Raw genomic sequence first — 23,845 nt, forward strand, 5'->3', positions numbered from 1 at the left:
TCAGCCTTCCAAAGTGCTGGGATTACAGGCCTGAGCCACCGTGCCCAGCCCATTCACTATTTAGTTTCTCGGTTTTTATTGATTTCTTTTAATTCTCACCTATTGCCTGTATGGAAATCAATGGGATCATTCTATTTTTCTTTTTCTCTCTTTTCCTCCCAATTTTAAAGTGCACTATTTCTGTTTTGTTATATATAACATCAAACATCATTATTCCACCATTGAACCTGCCTTTGTTTCAAACATAGATCAACAGTTACATATGTATTTGTCTATATGATCTATGCATATATGATTCATTAGCTTATGTTCTAGAGTCTTCTTTTAGTTTGGAGCTCATCCTCTAGGAGAATCTTCAAAAAGCGCTCATGGGTGCAGAATTCCCTAAATTCTTACATGTTAAAACTTCCCCAAAATGCTCAATGGACAGCCTTCCTAGATATAAAGTTATTTTATTGTTGTTTCTTTTCCTTTTTTTGGTCAGAGCCTCACTCTGTCACCGAGGCTGGAATGCAGTGGAACTGCAGCTTCAACCTCCTGAACTCCAGTAATCCTCCCACCTTAGCCTACCAAGTAGCTGAGACTACAGGCTCATGCCACCAAGCCCAGCTAATTTTTGTAGTTTTTGTAGAGACAGGGTTTTGCCATGTTGCCTATGCTGGTCTCAGACCCCTGAGCTCAAGCGATCCAGCCTCTTTGGCCTCCCAAAGTACTAGGATTGCAGACATAAGCCACCGTGCCCGGCCTAAAATTCTTGATTCCCACATTCTTTCACTAAATTAAAAAGAAAAATACTGCTCCATTGCCTTGCTTCATAACATGTTTTTGAAAAGTCTGATGCTAATCTAATTATTTTGCCTTTGTAAATTACTTGATTTCATTTTTGGTCTGGGGATTTTTTCTTTATCTTTGTAATGTAATAATTTTGCTAGGTTTGTCTCAGAATTAATTGCTGTTTGTTAAGCTGAAATATAACTCATACAAATAAGGCAGGATAAATAATTGATTCCTTCTTTTTTAAAAAAAAAATCCATTTATATATACATATAGATATATGAGTTGTCAGGAATCCCAGCAAACTCCAAGACTGATAAGGACTGTTGTGGGTTTTTTAAATTATTTGAATTCATGGATCTTCATGAGTTACTCAGACTTTACTATTTTTTTATACAAATTACCCGGTATACATGATTCAAAACATACTAAAAGTCTAATGCTCTAAATTTTCCATTACTCCAAAATAGCCTTAAAATTTAAAGGTTAGCTTTCAACATAAGTAAGTGCCTGCCTATGAATTTCATGTTCCTTTTTTTTTTCTCTTTGGAGGTGGGGGTCTCACTCTGTCACCTAGGCTAAAGTGCAGTGGCATGATGAGGGGTCACTGCAGCTTAACTCCTGGGCTTAAGCTATCCTCCAAATTTAATGTTCTTTAGATCAAGGAAATTAAGGAACAGGTATTTTTATTAATATTTTGCAAATGCCCAGGATTCTAAGAAATGTTACCTAACAATTTACATAAATAATATACTAATTTCCTACAATTTCTCTTAGAAAATATTTTCCTTCCACACGTTGTAAAGTAAACATTTGTTGGACTGATTGTTACATGGCCTAGTGTTATGTGATCGTGTAATGAAAGACTCTTTCATATACACAAGGATAGAATTAAAACTTACCATGGAATCTGTAACTCTAAATTTCCTCTCTTCTGTGGTTTAAACATAATTATGTTGCATTTACATACTTTTTTTTTCAGTTTTTGCATTGGGTTTATTTGTTCTTTGTAAAAAGGGAGGAAAAAAGTAAGGCCATGCTTGTTTGTATACAGAAGAGATTTAATCTCTCTGTGGCTGCCCAGATATTTATTTTGCCACAGAACCAGTCTTTGTGACCTGTCAGGGTTTATGCAAAACATAAAATAGAATATATGTTTTATATGTTTATATCAACAAGAACATTTTTCTTTTCTCTCACATTTTCATTTTTGTTTTTCATCTGCATACTTTTACAAGCATATAGATTTAACTGAGATATAAAAATGTCAATGGAGAGTAATTATGTGAATCATTTAATCTTCCCAATCTTGGTTTTCTCATTTTAAAACAGCCTCTAAGGATTTTTTAATTTGAGGATTATGTGGGTTTTATTTTTCCGCATTCTGTATCTCCTGCAGCCAGTTGTGATATGCACTCATTTTAATAGCTGAAGGAATGGGTTTCTCAGTACTATTTACTGTGAGAGCGCATATTTGTATATGTGTGTTCACAATAAAGTAAAAAGCCTTTACATTTTTTTTTAATTTGTAAAATATGCATAAAGGAAAGTGCATAATGAAAATTAACACATTATTAAATTATTGGAAGGGAAACACTTATGTAACTGCCATCCAAGTCAAGAAGTAGAATACTGTCATTATTATAAACCCCCCTGGCCATCAGTCCTCACAGCCCACTCAGTGCCACCTCTTTTTACTCTGGGGATAGCTTCTTTTTTGCCTTTTATGGTAATGAGGACCCTGCTTCATTTTCATAATTTTGAGAGTGCATCCCTATAAACTATAGCTTAGTTTTGTTTCTACTTGGAATGTATCTGAATGAAAGTATAGAGTGTTTTGTCTGACGTTTTTGTTCTAAATTATGAGTTATTTTTACACTTAATTGTTTAGTTTGGTGAGTTTTCATAATTGTATACAGCCATATAACCAGCAGCCAAAAGTAATTATAAAACATGTCTGTCATCCAGAAAAGTTTACTCATGTTATGTTTCAATCAATTTTCATGCCCACTCTAAACAACCACTTTTTTTATTTCCATCGCTAGATTAGTATTGCATATCTTGCATTGGAATTTTTGAGTCATCATAGAATATGTGTTTAACTTTACTAGAAACTTCCAAATAGTACACAAAAGGGATTGTATAATTTTACACTCCTACTAGTGCCAATACTTAGTGTAGTCAGCCTTTTTTTCTTTTTTAATTTAGTCATCCTAATAGGATGAAATGGTAGGTCATTGTATCATTTCATTTTCATTTTCCAGTAATTAATGGTATTGAGTGACTTTTCGTATTTGTATATATTGTTCCGTGGCTTGTTAAAGTCTTTTGCCCATTTTAATTTGATTGTTTCTCTTTTGTTGAAATCCTTTACCTATTCTGAATACATATGCATTATTAGATATATGTACTGTGGAGTAATTGTTCCCTAATAAGCATTAAGACTGCCTTTTGAGCAGAAATCTTTAATCTGAGGAAGGTCAATTTTTCGGTTGTCCTTTAAGGTTCATGGGATTCTGTCCTGTCTGTGATCAAACTAGTTTTTAAGTATGGAATGAAAGGGGGTCAAAATTGAATTTTTCATACAGTATCCATTTGTCCCAATATCATTTATTGAAAACATTATTTTTCATTTCATTATCTTGGTATCTCAGTTGCAATTCAATTGACTGTAAATGAATGGGTCTATTTCTGAACTAATTTAAGGAAAATGGAAATCTCAATGATATTGAGACTGCCAATCCATTAATAAGGTATGTATAACCATTTATTTGAGTCTTACATTTCTCTCAGCAATACCTTATAGTTTCAATGTAGACTATTGCACATTTTGCATTATACTTTTTCTAGTCATCTACTTATTTATGGTTTTATGATTCATAATTATTTTTTATTTTTTCCAGTTGTTTATTACAAGTAATTGATATGTAATTAATTTTTGAATATACCTTTGTATATTCAAATATATCTTTATGTATGCTGGCAAACTTGCTAACTTTATTTTTTCTAATAATTTTTTGTAGATACCATAGGGTTTTCTATGTGTAGAATTACATAGTCTGCAAATAATGACAGTTTACTTTACCCCACAATCCTTATGCCTATTATTTCTTTTGTGTGTGTGCTTTATTAAGCAGGCCAAGACCTCTGTTGTAATCAAATGAGTGCAAATATATATGTTCTGTACCTAATCTTGGGGAGAAAGCATTCAATTTTTCACCATTAAGTGTGACGTTAGTGGTGGATCTTTGTAGATGCTTTATCAGATTGGAAAAGTTTCCTTCTATTCCTAGTTTGCTGTGAGAGTTATATTTTAATAAAAAATAGATTTTTTTGAATTTTATATGATGCTTTTGTATATCTATTGAGGGGATCAGATGATTTTTCTTTTATTCTCTTAATAAAGTGACTTACCGTGATTTGTTTTGAAAGTATGAGCCAACCTTCCATTCCTCGGATAAAATCACTCTGATCATGTTGTATTACCTTTTTCATGAATTCTTGCATTCTTGCATTCATCTTGCTGATATTTTATATTTTGTGTTTATGTTCATGAGACATATTGGTTTGTAGTTTTCTTTCCTTATAATATCTTTGTCAAGCATTAGTATCAGGGTTATGCAGGCATTATAAGACAAGTTGAGAAATTACTTTTTCTCTTTGTTTTCTAATACAGTTCATGTAGGATTATTTTTTCTTAAATATTGATATAATTCACTTAGCAAAATTATCTAGGTTTGGAATTTTCTTTGTGAAAAGGATCTCTGTTTAATTGGTTTTTAAAATTACAGATTCAATTTCTTTAAAGATATGGCACTATGTAGGTTTTCTATTCCCTCTCGGGTCAGTTTTGGTAATTTGCGTTTCTCAACAAATATGTTCATTTTATTTTATTAGCCTAAAATTATTTGTAATATCCTTATATTATTCATTATATTATTCTTTTAATCTTTGTAGATTCTGTAATAATAGAAATTCTCATTTTTCTCTCTCTCCATCAATCTCAATTATGGGAGGACCATGGTCCATTAAAAAATAATCTGTGAACTAAAAATGATTTTTATATTTTCAATTGGTTTCACAAAAACAAGACTATGCAATAGAGCTAAAAAAAAGAAAAAACCAAAAACACAGAAAACAAAGAAGACTATGCAGTAGAGCTTATATGTTACCTACAAAGCCTAAAATATTTGCTATCTGGACCTTTACAGAAAATGTTTGCCAACCTTTCTTTAGTGGTTTACCATTTTTATTCATCTTTCAAACGAACCAACTTTTGACATTATTTTCTCTATTTTTGTCCATTCTCTATTTCATTAATATCAGCCTTTGTTTTTTATTATTTATTTATTGTACTTATTTATGTTTAACTTTTGCCTCTTTTTCTAGCTTCTTAAGGTAAAAGCTGTGTTCATTGGTATTATAGGCAAATTCTTTTCTTATACAATTATTTAAAGGTATACACTTTTCTCTAAGCACTGTTTTAGCCTCATCCCACAAATATAAGTTATGTTTTCATTTTTGTTTAATTCAAAATAGTTTCTATTTTTTGTGTGATTTACCTTGGACCCCGGGATTATTTACAAGTGCTGCTTAATTTCCAAAACTGGTTATTTTCCAGATCCCATATTGTTATTGATTTCTAGTTTAAAACCACGAGGTCAGGGATCATATTATATGTGATTTCAGTTCTTTCATATTTGGCTTATGACTCAGTCATCTGGTCTGTATTTGTCAATATTCCATTTGCACTGAGAGAAAAAAAGTCTATTCTGCAATAGTTGCATGCAACACTTTTAAAATGTTGATTAAGTCAAGTAGGTTAAGTGTGTTTTTCAGTCTTTTCTATCTTTACCAGTTTTTAAATTTTATTTTATCAACTCCTGAGAAAGGGGTGTGAAAATTTTCAATCATGGTTGTAGATTTGTTTGTTTCTAGTTTTTTCTCCCTAGAGCTGTGTCTTGAACAACATAGGGGTTAGAGATGCTAACCCTCCATGAATTTGAAAATCTGTTTATAACTTTTAGCTTCCCCAAAACTTAGCTACTAATAGCCTACTGTTGACCAGAAGCCCTACCAATAACATAAGCAGTTAGCACATATTTTGTATGTTAGATACTGATTTCTTATAATAATGTAAGCTAGAGGAAAAGAAATGTTATTAAGAAACCTAAGGAAGAAAAAATAGTTCATTAAGTGCAAGTGAATCATCATCAAGGTCTTCATCTTGGTCGTCTTCATGTTGAGCAGGCTGAGGAAGAGGAGGAAGAAGAGATGTTGGCTTTGCTGTCTCAGGGGTGGCAGAGATGAAAGAAAATCCACGCATAAATGGTCCCACACAGTTCAAATCCATGTTATTCAAGGGTCAACTGTATAAATGAATATATAACACATACATACATATATAAATATATATGCATAAATATATATACATATTATATATGTATGTGTGTGTTATATATATATATAACACATACATATATAAATTAGGTATGTGTTATATATGTATATATGTATGTGTGTGATATATATTATATATTGTATAATTATATATAAATATATATATCTCACACACACACACACACACACACACACACACATATATATATATATATAATGTAAATGCTATATTTCTCCCTTGCCTACAGAGGAGATAACCACAAATTCGGTAAACATTTATTCTGCCTTTATGGAGGAACTCTGAGCTCTAGCTAATGAGAGAAAAGCTCTTCTTCATAGAATAATGCCAACTAATAAATTGAGAAGATGAACAGAATTAGAAAAATCACTATTTTACAACTCCAAATAAAATAATTATTTTAGGAAAAGATAATTAATGGATGCTAAAACTTAAAGTAGGGAATGATTGTTGGAACAGGACTTTCTTGGAATAATGTAATATGACCCCACAGATTGTTATACAGTGAAAAGAAAAAATGACATCTTTACAATGGAAAGATCTGGTGGTCACCAGCATAATCAAATGACCAAACTCAGCATTGCTAAAAGTTGGACAACTAGATATTTTGCACCTCTCGATGTGTTGCAATGCCTTAAATGTAATAGGATCTCACTGATATTTATTGTATGATCTCATTCGTTTTTATGGCTGCATAGTACTTCATGGTGTATATGTACATTTTCTTATCCGGTCTACCATTCTTGGGCATTTAGGTTGATTCTATGTCTTTGCTACTGTGAATATTGCTGCAATAAACATATGCATGCATGTATCTTTATGGTAGAATGATTTATATTCCTTTAGGTCTATATCTAATAATGGGATTGCTGGGTCGAATGTTAGTTGTTTTAAGTTCTTTGAGAAATATTCAAACTGCTTTCCACAGTGGCTGAACTAATTTGCATTCCAACCAGCAGTGTACAGGCTTTCCTTTTTCTCCACAGCCTTGCCAGCACCTGTTATTTTCTGACTTTTTCATGTAGCCATTCTGACTGAAGTGAGGTGGTATCTCCCTGTGTTGATTTGCAGTTCTCTAATGATCACTGATTTTGAACATTTTCTAATATGCTTGCTGGCCATGTGTATGTCTTCTTTTGAGAAGTATCTGTTCATGTCCTTTGACCACTTTTTGATGGGGTTATTCAGTTTTTGCTTGTTAATTTAAGTTCCTTATATCATGAATATGAGACTTTTGTCAGATGCATAGTTTGCATATATTTTCCCCCATTCTGTGGGTTTATCTGTTTACTCTGTGGATAGTTTCTTTTGCTGTGCAGAAGCTCTCTTTAGTTTAATTAGGTCTCATTTGTTCATTTTAATTTTGCTATAATGTTTTTGTAGCAACATGGATAGAGCTGGAGATCATTACCCTAAGCAAATTAATGCTGGGATAGAAAACCAAATACCACATGTTCTCACTTATAAGTGGGAAGCAAACACTGAGTACACATAGACACAACAAAGGAAACAATAGACTCCAGGGCCTACTTGAAGGTGGAGGGTGGGAGGAGGGTGAGGATTGAAAAACTACCTATCACATACCATGCTTGTTATCTGGGTAACAAAATAATTTGTATGCCAAACCCCCATGACATGTAATTTACCTATATAACAAACCTGCACATGCACCCCTGAAACGAAAATAAAAGTTTAGAAAAATAAAGAAAAAAATGTTTACTGTAGGATGAATAATTTTTCTGACAAAGTTTCTAGAGTCTTTCTAATCATATTGTTTATATCAACTATAAAAGTATAGACGGGCCAGGTGCAGTGGTTCATGCCTGTAATCCCAGCTCTCTGGGAGGCTGAGACAGGCGGATCACGAGGTCAAGAGATGGAGACTATCCTGGCCAACATGGTGAAACCCCATTTCTACTAAAAATAAAAATTAAAAAAAAAATAGCTGGACATGGTGGTGCATGCCTGTAGTCCCAGCTACTTCGGAGGCTGAGGCAAGAGAATCGCTTGAACCTGGGAGGTGGAGGTTGTAGTGAGCTGAAATCGCGCCACTGCCATCTCGGGAAAAAAAAAAAAAAAAAAAGTATAGACTATCCTCCTGCTTTCCAAAGCCCAAAGAATTTTTGACCTACTTTTCCCAAGACTGCCGCCTTCATATCTTTTCTCCAAATTTGTTGTCTCATAGCCTGTTTAGAATAATACATAGAGGTAGAAATGTAAAAATCTCGAGAATTTTTTAAAAGGTAAAATTCTCTTCTAATCTGTTTTTCCCAGGGATGATCATTTCAATTCTGACATATGTTAATGTTTCCCATTTTACTAAGTTGCCAACTTGGTTTCAAAACTTGTAGATGACAGTCGCATCTTTTAATGTTGTGGTTTAAGAACATCATGTTCTTTTAAGCTAACCACACTTAGTATGAGCCACTGTCATACAATAGTATTTATCAGTGTAATTTTCAGCAAATACTGTGAAGTTTTTAGAAAACATGCAAAATTATGGTTTCAAAATAGATATGTTAATATTGCCAGAAAGAAACCCTACAACCTTGCCTGTGCCCACAGTATGGGCACAGACTGTTCACATTTGTTCATATATGTGACCTCAATGGGCAGGCGAGCCAGCCAAACTTCATAGCAGTCCTGGAAAATGTTAATATAACCAGAGCCTGAGAAACATAGCAAGCAGCTGCATCTTTTTGGTTTGTTTATTTTTTTTTTAAATAGTCAAAATATGTACATGTATTCATCTTTCTAGAGCTGTTATTTTGCCAGCCAGGCAGTTTGATTTCTGGGATAAAATTGAAGATCTCGAAAGCATGTAAGTCAGGCCAGGTGTGGTTGCCTGTAATTCCAGTACTTTGGGAGACCAAGGCGGGTGGATCACAAGGTCAAGAGATCGAGACCATCCTGGCCAACATGGTGAAACCCTGTCTTTAACTAAAAATACAAAAATTAGCTGGGCATGGTGGCATGCGCCTGTAGTCCCAGATACTTGGGAGGCTGAGACAGGAGAACCACTTGAACCCAGGAGGTGGAGGTTGCGGTGAGCCGAGATCACGCCATTGCACTCCAGCCTGGTGACAGAGGGAGACTCTGTCTCAAAAAAAAAAAAAAAAAAAGCATGTAATTCAGTTTTGTTTTTATAATTTCAAGAAATTAATGTAGGATTCTATTAACATACAAAATGAGAAGAGCTACCATACTGTAGCTGGAAATGAATTCAGAGCAAGATGCTAATCAAATTAAAGAACTATATAAGGGATAGACTTGTTGAAAAGGGACAGTGCTATAAATTAACACCACCTGTAAGACCACCACTGTATATGCAGAAAGCAATGAAATTGTTAAGAATTTCTAGGAAAATACACTTTCCACTTAGAGACAACTTCAAATGAAAACTTTACTGCTTAGATTTAGAATTTGAACATGTATTTTGCAAGTATGAGGTTTAAGGAGGAGTGTACTTGTGTTGCGAGAGATTTTTAATTCATCGAAAAAGAGTAAGCAAAGGCTGTCTTGTTTCAGATCCAGTTCACCAATATTCACTGGTGTGGTAGCCTGCTGGGAGTGTGGTGGGAAATCCAGAATTCCTGCTGTCAAGGAGATTACATGGTAATTGGGGAGATAAGAAGCACACAACACATGACTACAAGGCAAAGTAACATGGTATGAGAGGCAGGAAAAGGGAGAGCAAAATTTAAAAAAAGCTTAAAGGAGGAGGATGCCAGAGGATTTGTGAAAGAGGTTTTGTTATAGACCTTAAGTGATGGATTATTATAGTAAAATACGGACATGGCTGAGAAACAGCTACAGTTGGAAAGTGCATAACAGGGGGAGAATCTCTGTGGTCTATGAGTAAACCGGTGTCTTCTCTCTGTGTTCATGAGAAACCCCATGCTCACATTTATTGCGCATTTATCACAGATTATAATGGTCTGTTTATCACCCTCACGAGACTGCAGTTTCCCAATGGTTAATTAAAATACAGTCAGTCTTCATTATTTGCAGATTCTGAGTTGATGAATTCATATAGTCTCTAAACTTTATTTATTACCCCCAAATCAATACTCACATCACTTGCACTGTCATTCCCGGACGCGTGTAGAGCAGGGACACATTTTGAGTCGCCTGGTGCACATGTTCTCTGCTGAAGCCCAAAAAGGTGACACTCTGACTTTTCATTCCAGCTCTCACACTGCGAACAGGTCGTCCATTTGGCAGTCTGTTTAATGACATGTTTTTCACCGTTTGTGCTCTGGGATGGTGATTTTGCTGTTTTAATATGGTCCCTAAGCATAGTACTGACGTGCTGCCCAGTGTTCCTAAGTGCAGGAAGGTTGTGATGTTACTTTTGGAAAAAATCTGTGTATTCTCTAAACGCCATTCCGGCACAAGTTATAAAACTATTGGTCGGAAGTCCAATATTCATGATTCAACAATCTATATTAAATAAGGTTTAAGGTGTCTTTAAAGAGAAATACACGTGAACCACGTTATATATTGATTGGTTGATGAAAACATTCTGACTGGAGGCTCACGGAAACTCACTTTATATTTCCCCTGGGAGAGTGGTTCAGTATTTGTTCATCTAAGGTTTGCAGTGACTTGATAGAACATAACTTACCCTGATGAGAATTGACTGTATCTGTTTTTTTTGATTGATTGATTGACTGATTGAGACAGGATCTGGCTCTGTCATCCAGGCTGGAGTGCAGTGGCACAATCTCTGCTTACTGCAACCTCTGCTTTCTGGGCTCAAGCCAATCCTCCTACCTCAGCCTCCCAAGCAGCTGAGATTAGAGGTATGTGCCATCATAACTGGCTAATTTTTCTGTTTTTTTTTTTAGAGACAGGATCCTTTGTTGCCTGGGCTAGTCTCGAACTCCTGAGCTCATGCAATCCACCTACCTTGGCCTCCCAAAGTGCTAGGATTACAGGCATGAGCCACTGTGCCCGGCCCAAGTGTATCTGTTATTTGTATCTGTATGCCTATTACTTAGTGTTTAGTAGAGAGTCAAGGAGTCTTGTGAGAAATTCCAGCTCCCTAGAAAACTTAAATACCGAGCTCTTGAATTGCAGGTTTAATACCATGAAGGCAACAGGAAGCCACTGGAGAATTTTTTCCCTAGGAGTGATCTTTGGGTTGTGAATTGTTTAACAAGTCTGATTGAATGTGCTAGTTAGTGTCATGAACAGAATGAATATCCCTGGCACCTGCTCTCAAGGAGTCATTGCAGAAACTCTAAAAGTGTCTTTGGGAAGATTAATTTTGCAGGGATTTGTAAGATTGATTGAATGGGAGAAAAACTGAAGACACAAAACGAAGTTATGCACCCACACAACGATCTTGATATGGAATGGTAAAGACTGGGATTTGGGTGCTAAAATAGAAAACAGGGAAATGGACAGATATTTGAGTTTTTGTGAAGTAAAAATCAGCGATAAATGAGTTCATGCAGGGGACAAGGGAGATGGAAGGGATAAAGTTTAACTCTGAAGTTTACATGTTCTCCTCATAGGAAGTTATCACTTTGTACTTTTTTTTTTTTTTTTTTTTTTTTGAGATGGAGTCTCACTCTGTCACCAAGGCTAGAGTGCAGTGGTGTGATCTCGGCTTACTTCAACCTCCACCTTCCAGGTTCAAGCGATTCTCCTGCCTCAGCCTCCTGAGTATCTGGGACTACAGGCACGTGCCACCATGCCTGACTAATTTTTGTATTTTTAGTAGAGTCAGGATTTTACCACATTGGCCAGACTGGTCTTGAACTTCTGACCTCAAGTGATCTGCCTGCCTTGGCCTCCCAAAGTGTTGGTATTACAGGTGTGAGTCACTGGGCCCTGCCTCTGAGTCTTCTTTTAAGACACCAGTAATGGGATCAAAATCTCCACTCATCCTAACTAAGTCGCTGATGAATTGCCTAGGGAAATGGGAAATGATAGATCTAGTTTTACAATTATAGTGAATTTTTATAGTTAATTGTGAAATTTTGTCTAGAACTTGTTTTAAAGTTAATTGTGAAATTTTGTCCAAGATTGAATGATCATATTTTTTATTGCAAATTTGTGCCATCCAAATAACTTCCACTATAATGATGAGTTATTTCTGGCCAGCAGCATACAGTTAAATATTACTAATGCCAAATTTGCTGCGAAATTGCAAGAAGATAGGGCAGACTATTATTCACTATTGTTCATTGTGAAATTTTATATGAAAAAAACAGAGGCTCAGAGATTGGCATTAGTTATATTTTAAGTAGCATATGGAAGGCAATATGCCTTTTCAATTTAAACTTGAAAAGCAAATCCTTCATTGTGAAGTGCCAGTATGTTTCTTTAGAGTTTCCATAAATTGAGAAATAAAACTTTGTTTTCTCTCAGCATGGTATGAAAGTTTAAGGTTTGAAAACCTATTTACTTAAGATTTGCTTTAAAAAACTTTTTACGGGTACTTTTTTCTTATTAGAAGTCCTTTTTTAGACAGTTTTTATCCTGCTATAGGCTATCTGCATCACCATTTTTTTTCAATGCCCTTTCAGCATCACCAATTTTATAAGGTTATACAAAACTGATATCCTACTTGAAAACTTTGGAATAATACATTTTCCCCACTGGTAAACTCATCTAAGATAATCAAGACATGTAGATGTTTTTATGTCAATTTTCAAGGAAGAATTTGAATGGCATTTTAAGCTTGTATTTATTCTATCTGTGGCTCAATACTACATGTGTTTAATTCAACTTGAGATTAAAAAATCAAAGGAATTTTGATGGCCTTTATCTTTTTTCATCTGCTTTGAGTTTAATATACCTTTCTGAACAAAGCCATGTTTGTAAATGTTATTAAATTTTGTTTGGCCTTCTTCTCCACTGTGAGTACCCGGTGGACCTTACTGCGAGGTTATGCTCCTGGACTGATTGATATATAAACAGAAGACAGATGGTGTAGAGATGGCTCTGATGATAATTCATTTTTCAGCTAGTCATGAAGATATTTTGATTACGGTGTGTTTAAGTAATTATAACACAGTCTGCAATGTTAGTCTTGCTGGGAAGGCTGCACATGGAAAACAAGTTACGTGTTATTCATGCCCAACAAAGGATGCACTGTGGTGTAATGATTTTAATTCCTAATGCTAGATTAGGACTGAAAGCGTTTAAAGTATGTCATACAGTAAGGTAAGTCAATTAAACATAGACCAAATAAAAAAGGGAACTACACAGTTTTGAGGCATAAATATTTGTTTTGGAAGGTATTTAGATGTTACTGTATGAAAGAAACCAGTATTTTTACATTTAGGTAACAGTCTGCTTACAGCTAATTAAAAATTACGTGGCTTGATTTTCAGTTTATGTGAATCGCAATCATCATGCAGCTTGTTTTCTGTGTCATGGATTTAAAACTGAAATCAGAGGGCTGACAATTCAACAGCATGTTACCTCCCTACTGTTGATGAAGTTTTGCAAAGAAAAAGAAAAAACTAAGCAAAATATCGAAAGGAGAAAAAATAATTCGAATTGTGTAAATAAGTGGGTCATTAAAATGTTTGTCTTCACACACTAATGACAGTTTGTATCTTGATTTTGGGCTCCACGATAGGATAATTGATCACTTAGATGGAGTTCGTTTGTTGTGGTCCCTGCTGAAAAATCCTCACCCAGACGTGAAGGCCAGCGCAGCGTGGGCGCTTTGTCCATGCATCGAAAATGCCAAGGTAAGAACAGATAGCAAGTCAATCTCTTCTAGAGTCTCTAATACTATACTGAAAAATGCCACCACAGGTTACTAATTGCTTTTGATTTATTGAAAATCAGATTTATCTGGTGGGAAAGAGTGTTGCACAGTGTTTATGCCAAAATAATTTTGGAGCAATGCCTTTTTTCTGGTTAGTTTTAAATTGCCAAGCAAAACTAGTCGAAGATGGCAGTGCTTACGAAGCTCTAGCTGATTGGTACAATTGAAGCAAACACCTCAGGTAAATCAGAGTGAGGACAAATTGACTGTTCTTGTCTTTTGAGGGATAAGAAAACTGTCTGCATTTGCCTGCTATGTAGAGAGAGTGCAGCCATGGGGGAAACATGACCGTTCTATTGCCAAGCTGCGGTGGGCTCCGCCCAGTTCAAACTTGCAGGTGGCTTTGTTTACACTGTGAGGGAAAAATACCTGGTCAACTTCAGACTGCTGGGCTGGTAGTAAGAATTTCAAGCCAGTGGATCGTAGCTTGCTGGGCTCCATGGGGATGGGATCCGCTGAGCTAGACCACTTGGCTCCCTGGCTTCAGCCTGCTGTCCAGGGGAGTGAATGGTTCTGTCTCGCTGTTATTCCAGGCACCACTGGGGTATGAAAAAACAAAAACAAAAACAAATCTCCTGCAGCTAGTTCAGTGTCTGCCCAAATGGCTACTGAGTTTTGTGCTTGAAACCCAGGACCTTGATGGTGTAGGCACCCAAGGGAATCTTCCGGTCTTCCAGTTGTGAAGACTGTGGGAAAAGCGTAGTATCTGGGCCGGAATGCACTGCAGGGTTCTTCACGGCAGAGTTCCTCATGGCTTCCCTTGGCTAGGGGAGGGGGTTCCCCAACCCCTTGCACTTCCTGGGTGAGGCGACACCCTGCTTCTATTCGCCCTCTGTGGGCTGCACCCACTGTCTAACCAGTCCCAATGAGATGAGCCGGGTACCTCAGTTGGAAGATTATCCTTCAAACAATATTATTTCTGCACTGATCTAGCTGGTAGCTGCATACTGGAGCTGTTCCTATTCGGCCATCTTGCCCAGGTCCTGTTGTATATTTTTATATAAAGGACATTTCTGTAACAAATTTAACTTGACTCTAAATATCAACCTAACTATAGTATTTTTAAAAAAGTAAATTTTAATATGTGTTTGGAATAGAGGAGACCTATTATAAACTCATTAGTAATTTATCACAGCAAAATAATTTAAAATATCTCAAATGTCAATCTACAGGAATCACACTATGTTGTACAATGCAGCAGTGAAAAAAATCAATGTATTTTGGCAATGTATTCATCAATATCAATACATATCACAAATATATTGAACAAAATAAAACCTTGCAGAAACAGATATACAATTTTTATTCAAGTTCAAATATATTTTTTAAAGTACAAAATTTAAATAATGTTGTTTAGAAAGAAAGAAAGAAGCCAACTAGGGAAAGATTGATACAAATTCTTGAAGGATAATCTTCATCAGTTACTTCAACTAATTAGCCCAGTCCTTCATTCATAAATTTAAACAATCAAAGATCACTAAATATTTAAGGAATACTAACCATCTTAAAGACACACACCCACATGAACTAGCAGAACTGACTTAAACAGAGGTAATGTAAGGAATGAAATATCACATAACATTTTTAAAATTAATACTCTCAGAAGCACCTAGGCATTCACATAAACTGTTATTAAAAATTCATAGGCTTAAAAATTATTTTTTGGAAATTGAGAATATATTTGGCAAACCAACAAATTTGGTAGAAAGGGTGACTACTAAGATGAATATTGCTAAATAGTTGTAACTAATATAATAATAACTACAGACCTTTTCCCTTTCCTAGAAAAGGATGTTATAGATACTGATTAACTCTCAATGGTCATTGAAAATCTGTATTTAAATGTAGAATTTAATATTATCATTGGTGAGCCATTTTGATAGATACTGTTTCTACTTAGTGCTGTTATAGTATATGAATTGTGTCTTGTCTTGCTGTGGACTTCAACTCCAAATCTCTCTAATTATCTATTATTGGGCTTAAAAGATTTTTCAGTATTTTCATATTTATTCTCACATAAACTTTCTTTCCTGAATATCTGGCTGGTCTCCTATGCAAGCACCCTAAAACATAACCCAGCCCATCTCTCTCTTTGTCCTTGGCCCCAAGGTCTAAACTAGATCCAAGGCTCCCAAAAGAGCTTCTTCCTGTTCCATTTCTCTTGAACTTCACCTACCTCCTTGACTCCAGCCTTCTTTTTCCTTGTCTTGAGGGAAAGACAAGCTCCTGAAGAAGATCTCTGCTTGATCACATCTCTCATTAAGAACTTCCCTCTCTCCTATGCATTTATCACTGAGGCAACATAAACTTTTGAAGAAACTTCAACAAGGAAGTGACGTGAGCCACATGGCTAATTAGAAAATTAACCATCTAAGAGTGGGTTGCAAATTCAGCTATTACAGTAGTTCAGATGAAAATGATTAAAATTTGACCTAACACCGTGGCAGTGTAGATGGAGAGAAGAGAGAATATAAGAAACAGTTGAAAAGTAGAATCAGGAATTGGTGAGTGATTGGATGTTTGAATTTTGGGGTTTTTTTTTTCCTTTAACATTGACAGCTAGGAACATAGTAGAATTTTTACCAAACATGGGAATAACATGGTCTGGAGAAAAGATGGTGGAGTTGCCTTCATCCAGGTGGAGATGTCCAGTCATTTGAATACATGAATCTGGATGTCAGGAGAGAATTCTGGATGGAGATATATGTTTAGGGCTTGTCAGTCTGCAGGTGGTAGTGGAGGTCTGAGAGTAAATGGAAGGGAGAGGGAGTGGAGTGAGAGGAGACCCCCAATGACAGAGTGAAGTAAAGGAGGAAGGCGGGCAGCTGGGGAGGGAAAACCAGGGGAACTTGATTACAAAAAAGCCAAGAAAGGAGAGAAATCAAGGGAGAGGGAGAATGTTCAACAGTATTATTTACCCCTAAGAGGAAAACTTCCCTTGAAAAGTGAAAAGAGTACATTAAATACAGAAATTAGTTGGTCATGGTTATAGCCATTTCCACTGAGGGACGAGAGTTTAAGCTGGATGGCACTGGAGTGAGAAGTGAATTGAGGGGAGGAAGCAGAGAAAGGTTTTTTTTAGAAGCTCAGCTATTAAGAGAAGGAGGCTATTATGAAATCCAGAAGATAAGTTTAGGAAATGATAAATATGGAAGAGGCATGTGTATGTGATTGTGTGCGTGTAGGTATGTATATCTCTATATCTCTATACCTATATATATCTAGAGAGAGTGCAAACACACAAGCACAGATGGAGAAAAAAAGACAGGCATGGCTCTCACTGTTCCTTAATCCTTTAAGCACATTGCTCTCAGTACTGTAAAAAATTTCTAGAGTGCCAAATAAAAGGATGGTTCTAGAATGCGTAATTCCTGAGGCTGAGTTCAGACAGAAAAAAACCAGAAGAACAAGAGTAGAAAGGAATACTGAAAGAGACACCTCTTTATTTCATCCAGGCAAAAAAACACACGGCCTGCTTGTCTGTCTATCTTTCAATCAGTCATCCATCTATTACCTATCAATCTATGTCTTTGAATTTGAATATTACCTACCCACTGATATCTTTGAATTTGAATCCAGAAGTGAGAAAGTTATCAAAGGGATCCTGATTGATGGATATAAATTTTTAAAAGTCAAAGTTGGATTTTTCCTAGCAGAATACTAATTTGACTGATTATTTTAACAATGAGCGCTGACCTTTCTGATTAGGTAGTAAGAAAGACATTTCCATAAATTGAATTAACGAAATATGCAGGGTCAAAATTCTGTTGATATGTTTAATATCAGAAAGTAAATCTTTGAGGCCAAATTTATGATGAACATTTTTAGATGCCAATTCAAAATAGGCAAAGAAGATACGCAGCTTTTCAAAAGTGCGTTGGGATATGTGAGCAAAATGTTGAAGACACTTGTCTAGTAAATGCTTGAAATGAGAGTGAGGGAAATTTAAAACATCTTTCCTTAAGAAAGTGGCCTGATTTGCAAGCCTCTTTATTGTTAAAAAAAAATCCTGTTTTTCAGGATCAGAAGCTGAATATTATATTCGTCTCCCACCTTGCATCTTTCTACAACAAATCTCATTCTTTCAAGGCAGAGGGTACTTTAGGAGTAGAATATGATGGAGATCATGTGCTCAGAAAGGCAAGAGGAAAGAAAGCATATTTATAACGTTTAAGAATAGCATCTCATTATTTACACAGATCCCAGTCAAACCATGGTTAGGGCAACTCTTTCTAATAGCACTTTGCATAATGATGAACAGGTATTGTTTAGATATGGCAATGACTACCCACATGTGGCTACTCAGTGCTTGAAATGTGACTAGTAGGGCCAAAGAACTGAATTTTTATATTCAGTTTTAATTAAAGTTTAGGCCAGGTGTGGTGGCTCACACCTGTAATCCCAGCACTTTGGGAGGCCGAGGCAAGTAGATAGTTTGAAGCCGGGAGTTCAAGACCAGCCTGGCCAACATGGCAAAACCCTATCTCTGCAAAATACAAAAATTAGCCAGGAATGGTGGTCACACCTGTAATCCCAGTACTTTCGGAGGCCGAGGCAAGTAGATAGTTTGAAGCCAGGAGTTCAAGACCAGCCTGGCCAACATGGCAAAACCCTATCTCTGCAAAATACAAAAATTAGCCAGGAATGGTGGTGCACACCTGTAATCCCAGCTACTCAGGAGGCTGAGGCACCAGAATCATTTGAACCCAGAAGACTGCAGTTGTAGCGAGCCAAGATTGTTCCACTCACCGGAGACAGAGAGAGACTCTGTCTCAAATAAAAAATAAAAATTAAAAAAAGTTTAAATAGTTACATGTGCTTAGTGGCTAGTGCCCAGGTCTGAGAAATGCAAGTAATAGAGAGTTGTTTTTGTAAGGCATCTGCTGTGAAAAGTTGTAAACCTCAAGAATTAAATGAGTTTGTGTGTGCTTACATGTTCATTATGTAAGTTTTAGAAACTAAAGAAAACCAAAGAAAAATCACTATAATTTCAGCACTTGGGGATAACTGCTATTAAGAGCCAAAAGTTGTTTTCCTTCCCCTCCTCCTCTCCTCCTCCTCCTTCTTCTTCTTCTTCCTACCGATGACTAGTGAGTCTCTCTCTAATTCTCTCTATATTGTCTTTCCATATCCCTGTCTAGTTTTCTTTGGCTATATAGTATTATATTGTATGGATATATCATAATTTATTTATGCAATTAAGTTTCCAGTGTTAAGGAACAATGAGGTTGAGTGAAACAAAAATTTCATTCAAAGCTGGGCAAAGTGGCTGACACCTGTGATCCCAGCACTAGGGAGGCCAAGCAGGGAAGATTGCCTTAGCTCAGGATTTTGAGGTCAGCTGGGGGATCATAGGAAGACCCCTTCTCTACCGCAAATGGTTTTTTAAGAAAATGTGCATGCCTGTAGTTCCGGCTACTCTGGAGACTGAGGTGGGAGGATTGCTTGAGCCTGGGGGGTTGAGGCTGCAATGAGCCGTGATTGTACCACTGCACTCTAGCCTGGGCAACAGAGCAAGACCCTGTCTCAAAATAAATTTACTTAAGCTTTCTAAAATGTTCTTTCACATTAAGAGAGAAAATAGTAACCTCTAACCCTTTGGTAGAAATTCTAGCATGGTTCCCCAAAGATTTGTTTTATCAGTAACATTATATCATAGGTTAATCAGTGGTGATTTTCATGGTGGTACATAAAATAATAGTTTATTTTACAACCAACTGCCTTTTGGATTAGTGGAAAATAATATGGCCAAAGATACATGTAAATGTATATCCATGGAGGTTATGTGTACTTGGAATTTTTTAATGGTCTTGTGTTTATATTCCTATCCAAAACTTTTCCCACTTGGTTATATTAAATTTAGCATTTTCAGTGAATATTTTGTATGTTCTATTATTTTTAGATACATTAAAAGTGTTTTCTAATAAGTTTGTTTGTTTGTTTGTTTGTTTGTTTGTTTATACATGTATTTCTTAGAGACGGTCTCACTCTGTGGCCCAGGCTGGAGCACAGTGGCATATTTGCTCACTGCAGTGTCAATTTCCTGGGCTCAAACAATCCTACTGCCTCAGCCTCCAGAGTAGTTAGGACTGCAGGCCTGAGCTACCATGCCTGGCTAATTTTTTCAGATCAATATAGGGTCTTGCTCTGTTGCCCCGGATGGTCTAAAACTCCTGGCTCCAGGTGATACTCCCACCTTGGCCTCCAAAAGCATTGGGATTACAGGCCTGGGCCACCACACCTGGCCTTCTAATAAGGTTATAAATTCTGAGGGAGAGTAGGGATGGGAAATGTTTTTTGAATATCTTGTAGCATCCAGTTTGCGATAAAACAGTGGAACTAGAAGAAGAGATCATACCTAATAGTATAGCCCTTTCTTTCTCCCCATCACTGCCCCTTTCCTATTTAGGTAAGTTAGTGACTCAGCTTTCTAGGAAGGAATTGCCTTTTATTTTGTATGGAAACATTTCTACATTGTTTTCACATACAATGCTTTTGCAAGTAACTTTAGACTTGTTAACTTATGAGTCATAGGATTTGGCATCATTTTGAAATAAATAACATCTTTGTTTGGATTAATGGCACTGACAGTAATGCTGCAGGAACCAGCCATTGTTAATTATAGCTGAGAGCCACATGAAAGGGAAGAAAGCACCAGCTATGCCTTTAGACAAATTACTGCTACTTCCGGGCCCCTGCCACGTCTATCAGGCATCATGAAACCTAAGTACGCCATGTACATATGTGTCCGTGTGGTGTGGACACGGTGAAATGTCAACTGTTCAAAAACAGATGTTATCCATTTTTTTATATTGTTATCATACACATTAGAACACATTATCAGATGTATCTGTTAAAAAAAAAGATTGTGAAAATTGCTTCTAGTGAATGTGGTGCATCTTTTCTTTTCTTTGAGACAGAGTCTGGCTCTGTTGCCCAGGCTGGAGTGCAGTAGCTAGATCTTGGCTCACTGAAATTTCCGCCTCCCAGTTTCAAGTGATTCTCCTGGCTCAGCCCCCCGAGTAGCTGTGATTACCGGCATGTGCCACCACACCCGGCTAATTCTTGTATTTTTAGTGAAGATGGGGTTTTGCCATGTTGGTCAGGCTGGTCTCGAACTCCTGACCTGAAGTGATCTGCCAGCCTCGGCCTCCCAAAGTGCTGGGATTACAGGTGTGAGTTGCCACACTTGGCCCTAGTATATCTTTTCTTGGGAAACATTTAAAGCTACCTACGAGTGATTGAGCTAGGCAACCAAGTGGCAGGATCAAAGACTTCAGTAATGAATTGTGTGATAATTGAGAGAAATAAAGATTCACAAGTTGGCGTTGCCTTTGCATTGAAATTATTTTGCTATTAAATGCATAAAACAAATGAACTGTAGGATTTTTGTAATAAGAAATATTGACCTTTTTGGTAGTAGACTAGTGCTTCAGTTTAAAAAGTTTAAAACTTGACTTCATTTTGGAGAAAGTAAGTATGTAATGGTTACTGATAGCTTATTGTTGATAAATAAAATGTCCTAGGTGAAACAGATATGTTTTTCCAGCTTAAAAATTATCTGTCCATTCATTATCTGATTGGAAAATCGGAGTGTGAAATGTGAGTCTGTTTTATGATCTTTATAAAACTCGAAAGAATTTAAGACAGAAAATAAGCATCTTCACTTAGAAAACCACACGATCTTTTTTAGTCTATCAAGAACCCAAGAACGAAAGGTCAAAGTAAAGTGAACTAATCATAAAAGATGATCTGTGTATTTTTAAGAAGTTTTATTTGAACATTTACCAGTTGTTTTCTGTATTAAGATCTAAGAAAAGCTCTTTTTCCCTATTAAGATTGTTAAAAAGGACAGATATCCTAAGATTCGACCTCTGTAGTGATGTTATGTAGTAAATTTCAAGAGCTGTAAGTGTAGTTGCAGACGAATCACTTCTTTGTGAAAAATGTGAGAGATTTGTAAATGGAAGTGAAAAGCTGTTTCTTTCAAGCTGAATGATCAAACACATTTTTGGGGAAAAAGGGTGGTTGAACAGGTGTTCGGTATTATGAAGTTGTGATGTAAAGAATGCACCCGAATCTGGCAAAAATCCATGTATTAAATTCTTTGTTCTTAAGAAGCAAAACTCTGTGCTGCAGAAAGTAAACTCAAATGTGTGCTTTATGAAGATACTGAAAAATATGAAAATTTATATAAAGATGTAATTGTCTCATATCACACAATTATTTTCATGCCTTTTACTAACATTTTTAAGAATCATTTTTTTCTTAAACTATCACTGCATTTTTAATATTATTTGTTTTGTGAATATCACAAGATAGTGACTAATTTCCTTAATTCTGTCTCCTTTCATTAATAACTTTTTAAAACTTTTTATTAAGAAAAAAAGACATTCAGCTATATTTGCATTTTCATAAGAAGTGATTAGTGTAATTCACATTAGTGTATGATCAGCATTTCCTTATGAATTAGATAGGAAACAGGTATTCTTATTTTAGAATAAATATTCTGAATGTATAATAAGTCAGTTGCTGTATTAGGAAGAAAACTCAATATGTCTTCCAAATCAGTAATATATCTCCATGATCTCATTTGGCCTTGTAACCTTCCTAAACTTAATTTTGTTACTTGTTTAGACAATTTCTGGTTTTGATCTTGAAGGAAAAAGAAAAAAAGAAACTCTAGTAGTTTTAAAACCAATGACCTAGAGTTCTGCTCCAAACTGAGAAGCCAATCAGAAATTTGAGAATGATTCCCCAAAAGAGAAGAAATGTTAATTTCTGTGAGGTTGGAATACATGCTTGGACAACTTAGCCAGGAATGTTGAGGACTGAGTATGGATGAGGCCAACTTCCTGACCACAGGTGTGACAGAACACAGCTGATCAAACAGAACAGGAATTTGACATCACCCTCTGTTTAACTTCAGCTGCCCAACAGGCCATGCCCATTCAGGAAGCCAATGAGAACTTTGAGAAGAAGGCTTGTGGAAGGGTTTAGTTTCATACGAGGAATACTGCTGTAAACACAAGCTCCGATTTAGCCATGTTTTGGGCCATCAAATGTATTGCTGTCTGACATGGTGCCAAAGAATCAACTTTTTTTTTTCCCTAAATCCAAAACATCTTTAAAATGTAATCTGTGTTTGTGTTCTGCCTGCCTGTTTGAGGTCAGCTGTCATTTTCAGTCACCATATAGTTCTACGTATGCACCCCATCTGGTCCCCAGATCCTAAAATCCTAAAAGATTAGAGTAACAAACTATAATACAAGGTTTTTTATATACTAGATTTTCAAGTGGGGACATGAGGGGCCCAAACAAAAGTCAGGACCTTAAAAAGCCTGTCTTCAGAGCACAGCTGGAAGAATCACTGGCCATAGCTAAAATCTATCATTTTCCTCCCTCCTCACCATCTCCCCACGACTGCCCTCCCATTCCCTACTCCACAAAGAGCTACAATGGAGGCTACTAGTCTACCAAGGGATTAAATTGACAGAAGGGTAACACAGTGTACAAAATGGTAGCTTACAATGAAAAGCATCACCTATTCTAAACAGGAATGTACAAAATTATGTACCAGCCACTAGCTACTTATGAAACCACTTAACCACTTCATTTTGAAAACACAGTTGGTTATTAGTTACTTATTAAATTAATAACTTACCTTTTAAAGTAATCATATCATTATATTCACCCCAGCCAAGAATGCCCAGCATCAAACAATGCTCTCTGTCATGATCAGAAACTGTGCCGTCTCAAAATTCATTGTCTCAGACGCTGACTAGGACCCCAGATGGCCTCTTCTTCCGGTTCACTTGCTCTGTGACCCCATCTGGCTCCCTGCCCATTGATCTCAC

At 36.2% G+C, this 23,845-nt stretch overlaps 1 protein-coding gene across 2 annotated transcripts in view; it reads left to right on the forward strand.

The window, feature by feature from the left end:
• The window catches only part of ODAD2 (outer dynein arm docking complex subunit 2), a 142,490-nt gene that overhangs the window by 62,586 nt on the left and 56,059 nt on the right, over positions 1-23,845 (forward strand). For both annotated transcript variants that reach the window (XM_012474187.3, XM_021676441.2), the window contains one exon: positions 13,794-13,908. In XM_012474187.3, coding sequence (XP_012329610.2) covers positions 13,794-13,908 — 115 coding nt within the window. The remainder of the gene's footprint in view (positions 1-13,793; positions 13,909-23,845) is intronic.

Source organism: Aotus nancymaae, unplaced genomic scaffold, assembly GCF_030222135.1.
Source record: "Aotus nancymaae isolate 86718 unplaced genomic scaffold, 86718_ANA_hifiasm-v0.15.2.pri h1tg000077l, whole genome shotgun sequence".
Lineage (NCBI taxonomy): Eukaryota > Metazoa > Chordata > Mammalia > Primates > Aotidae > Aotus > Aotus nancymaae.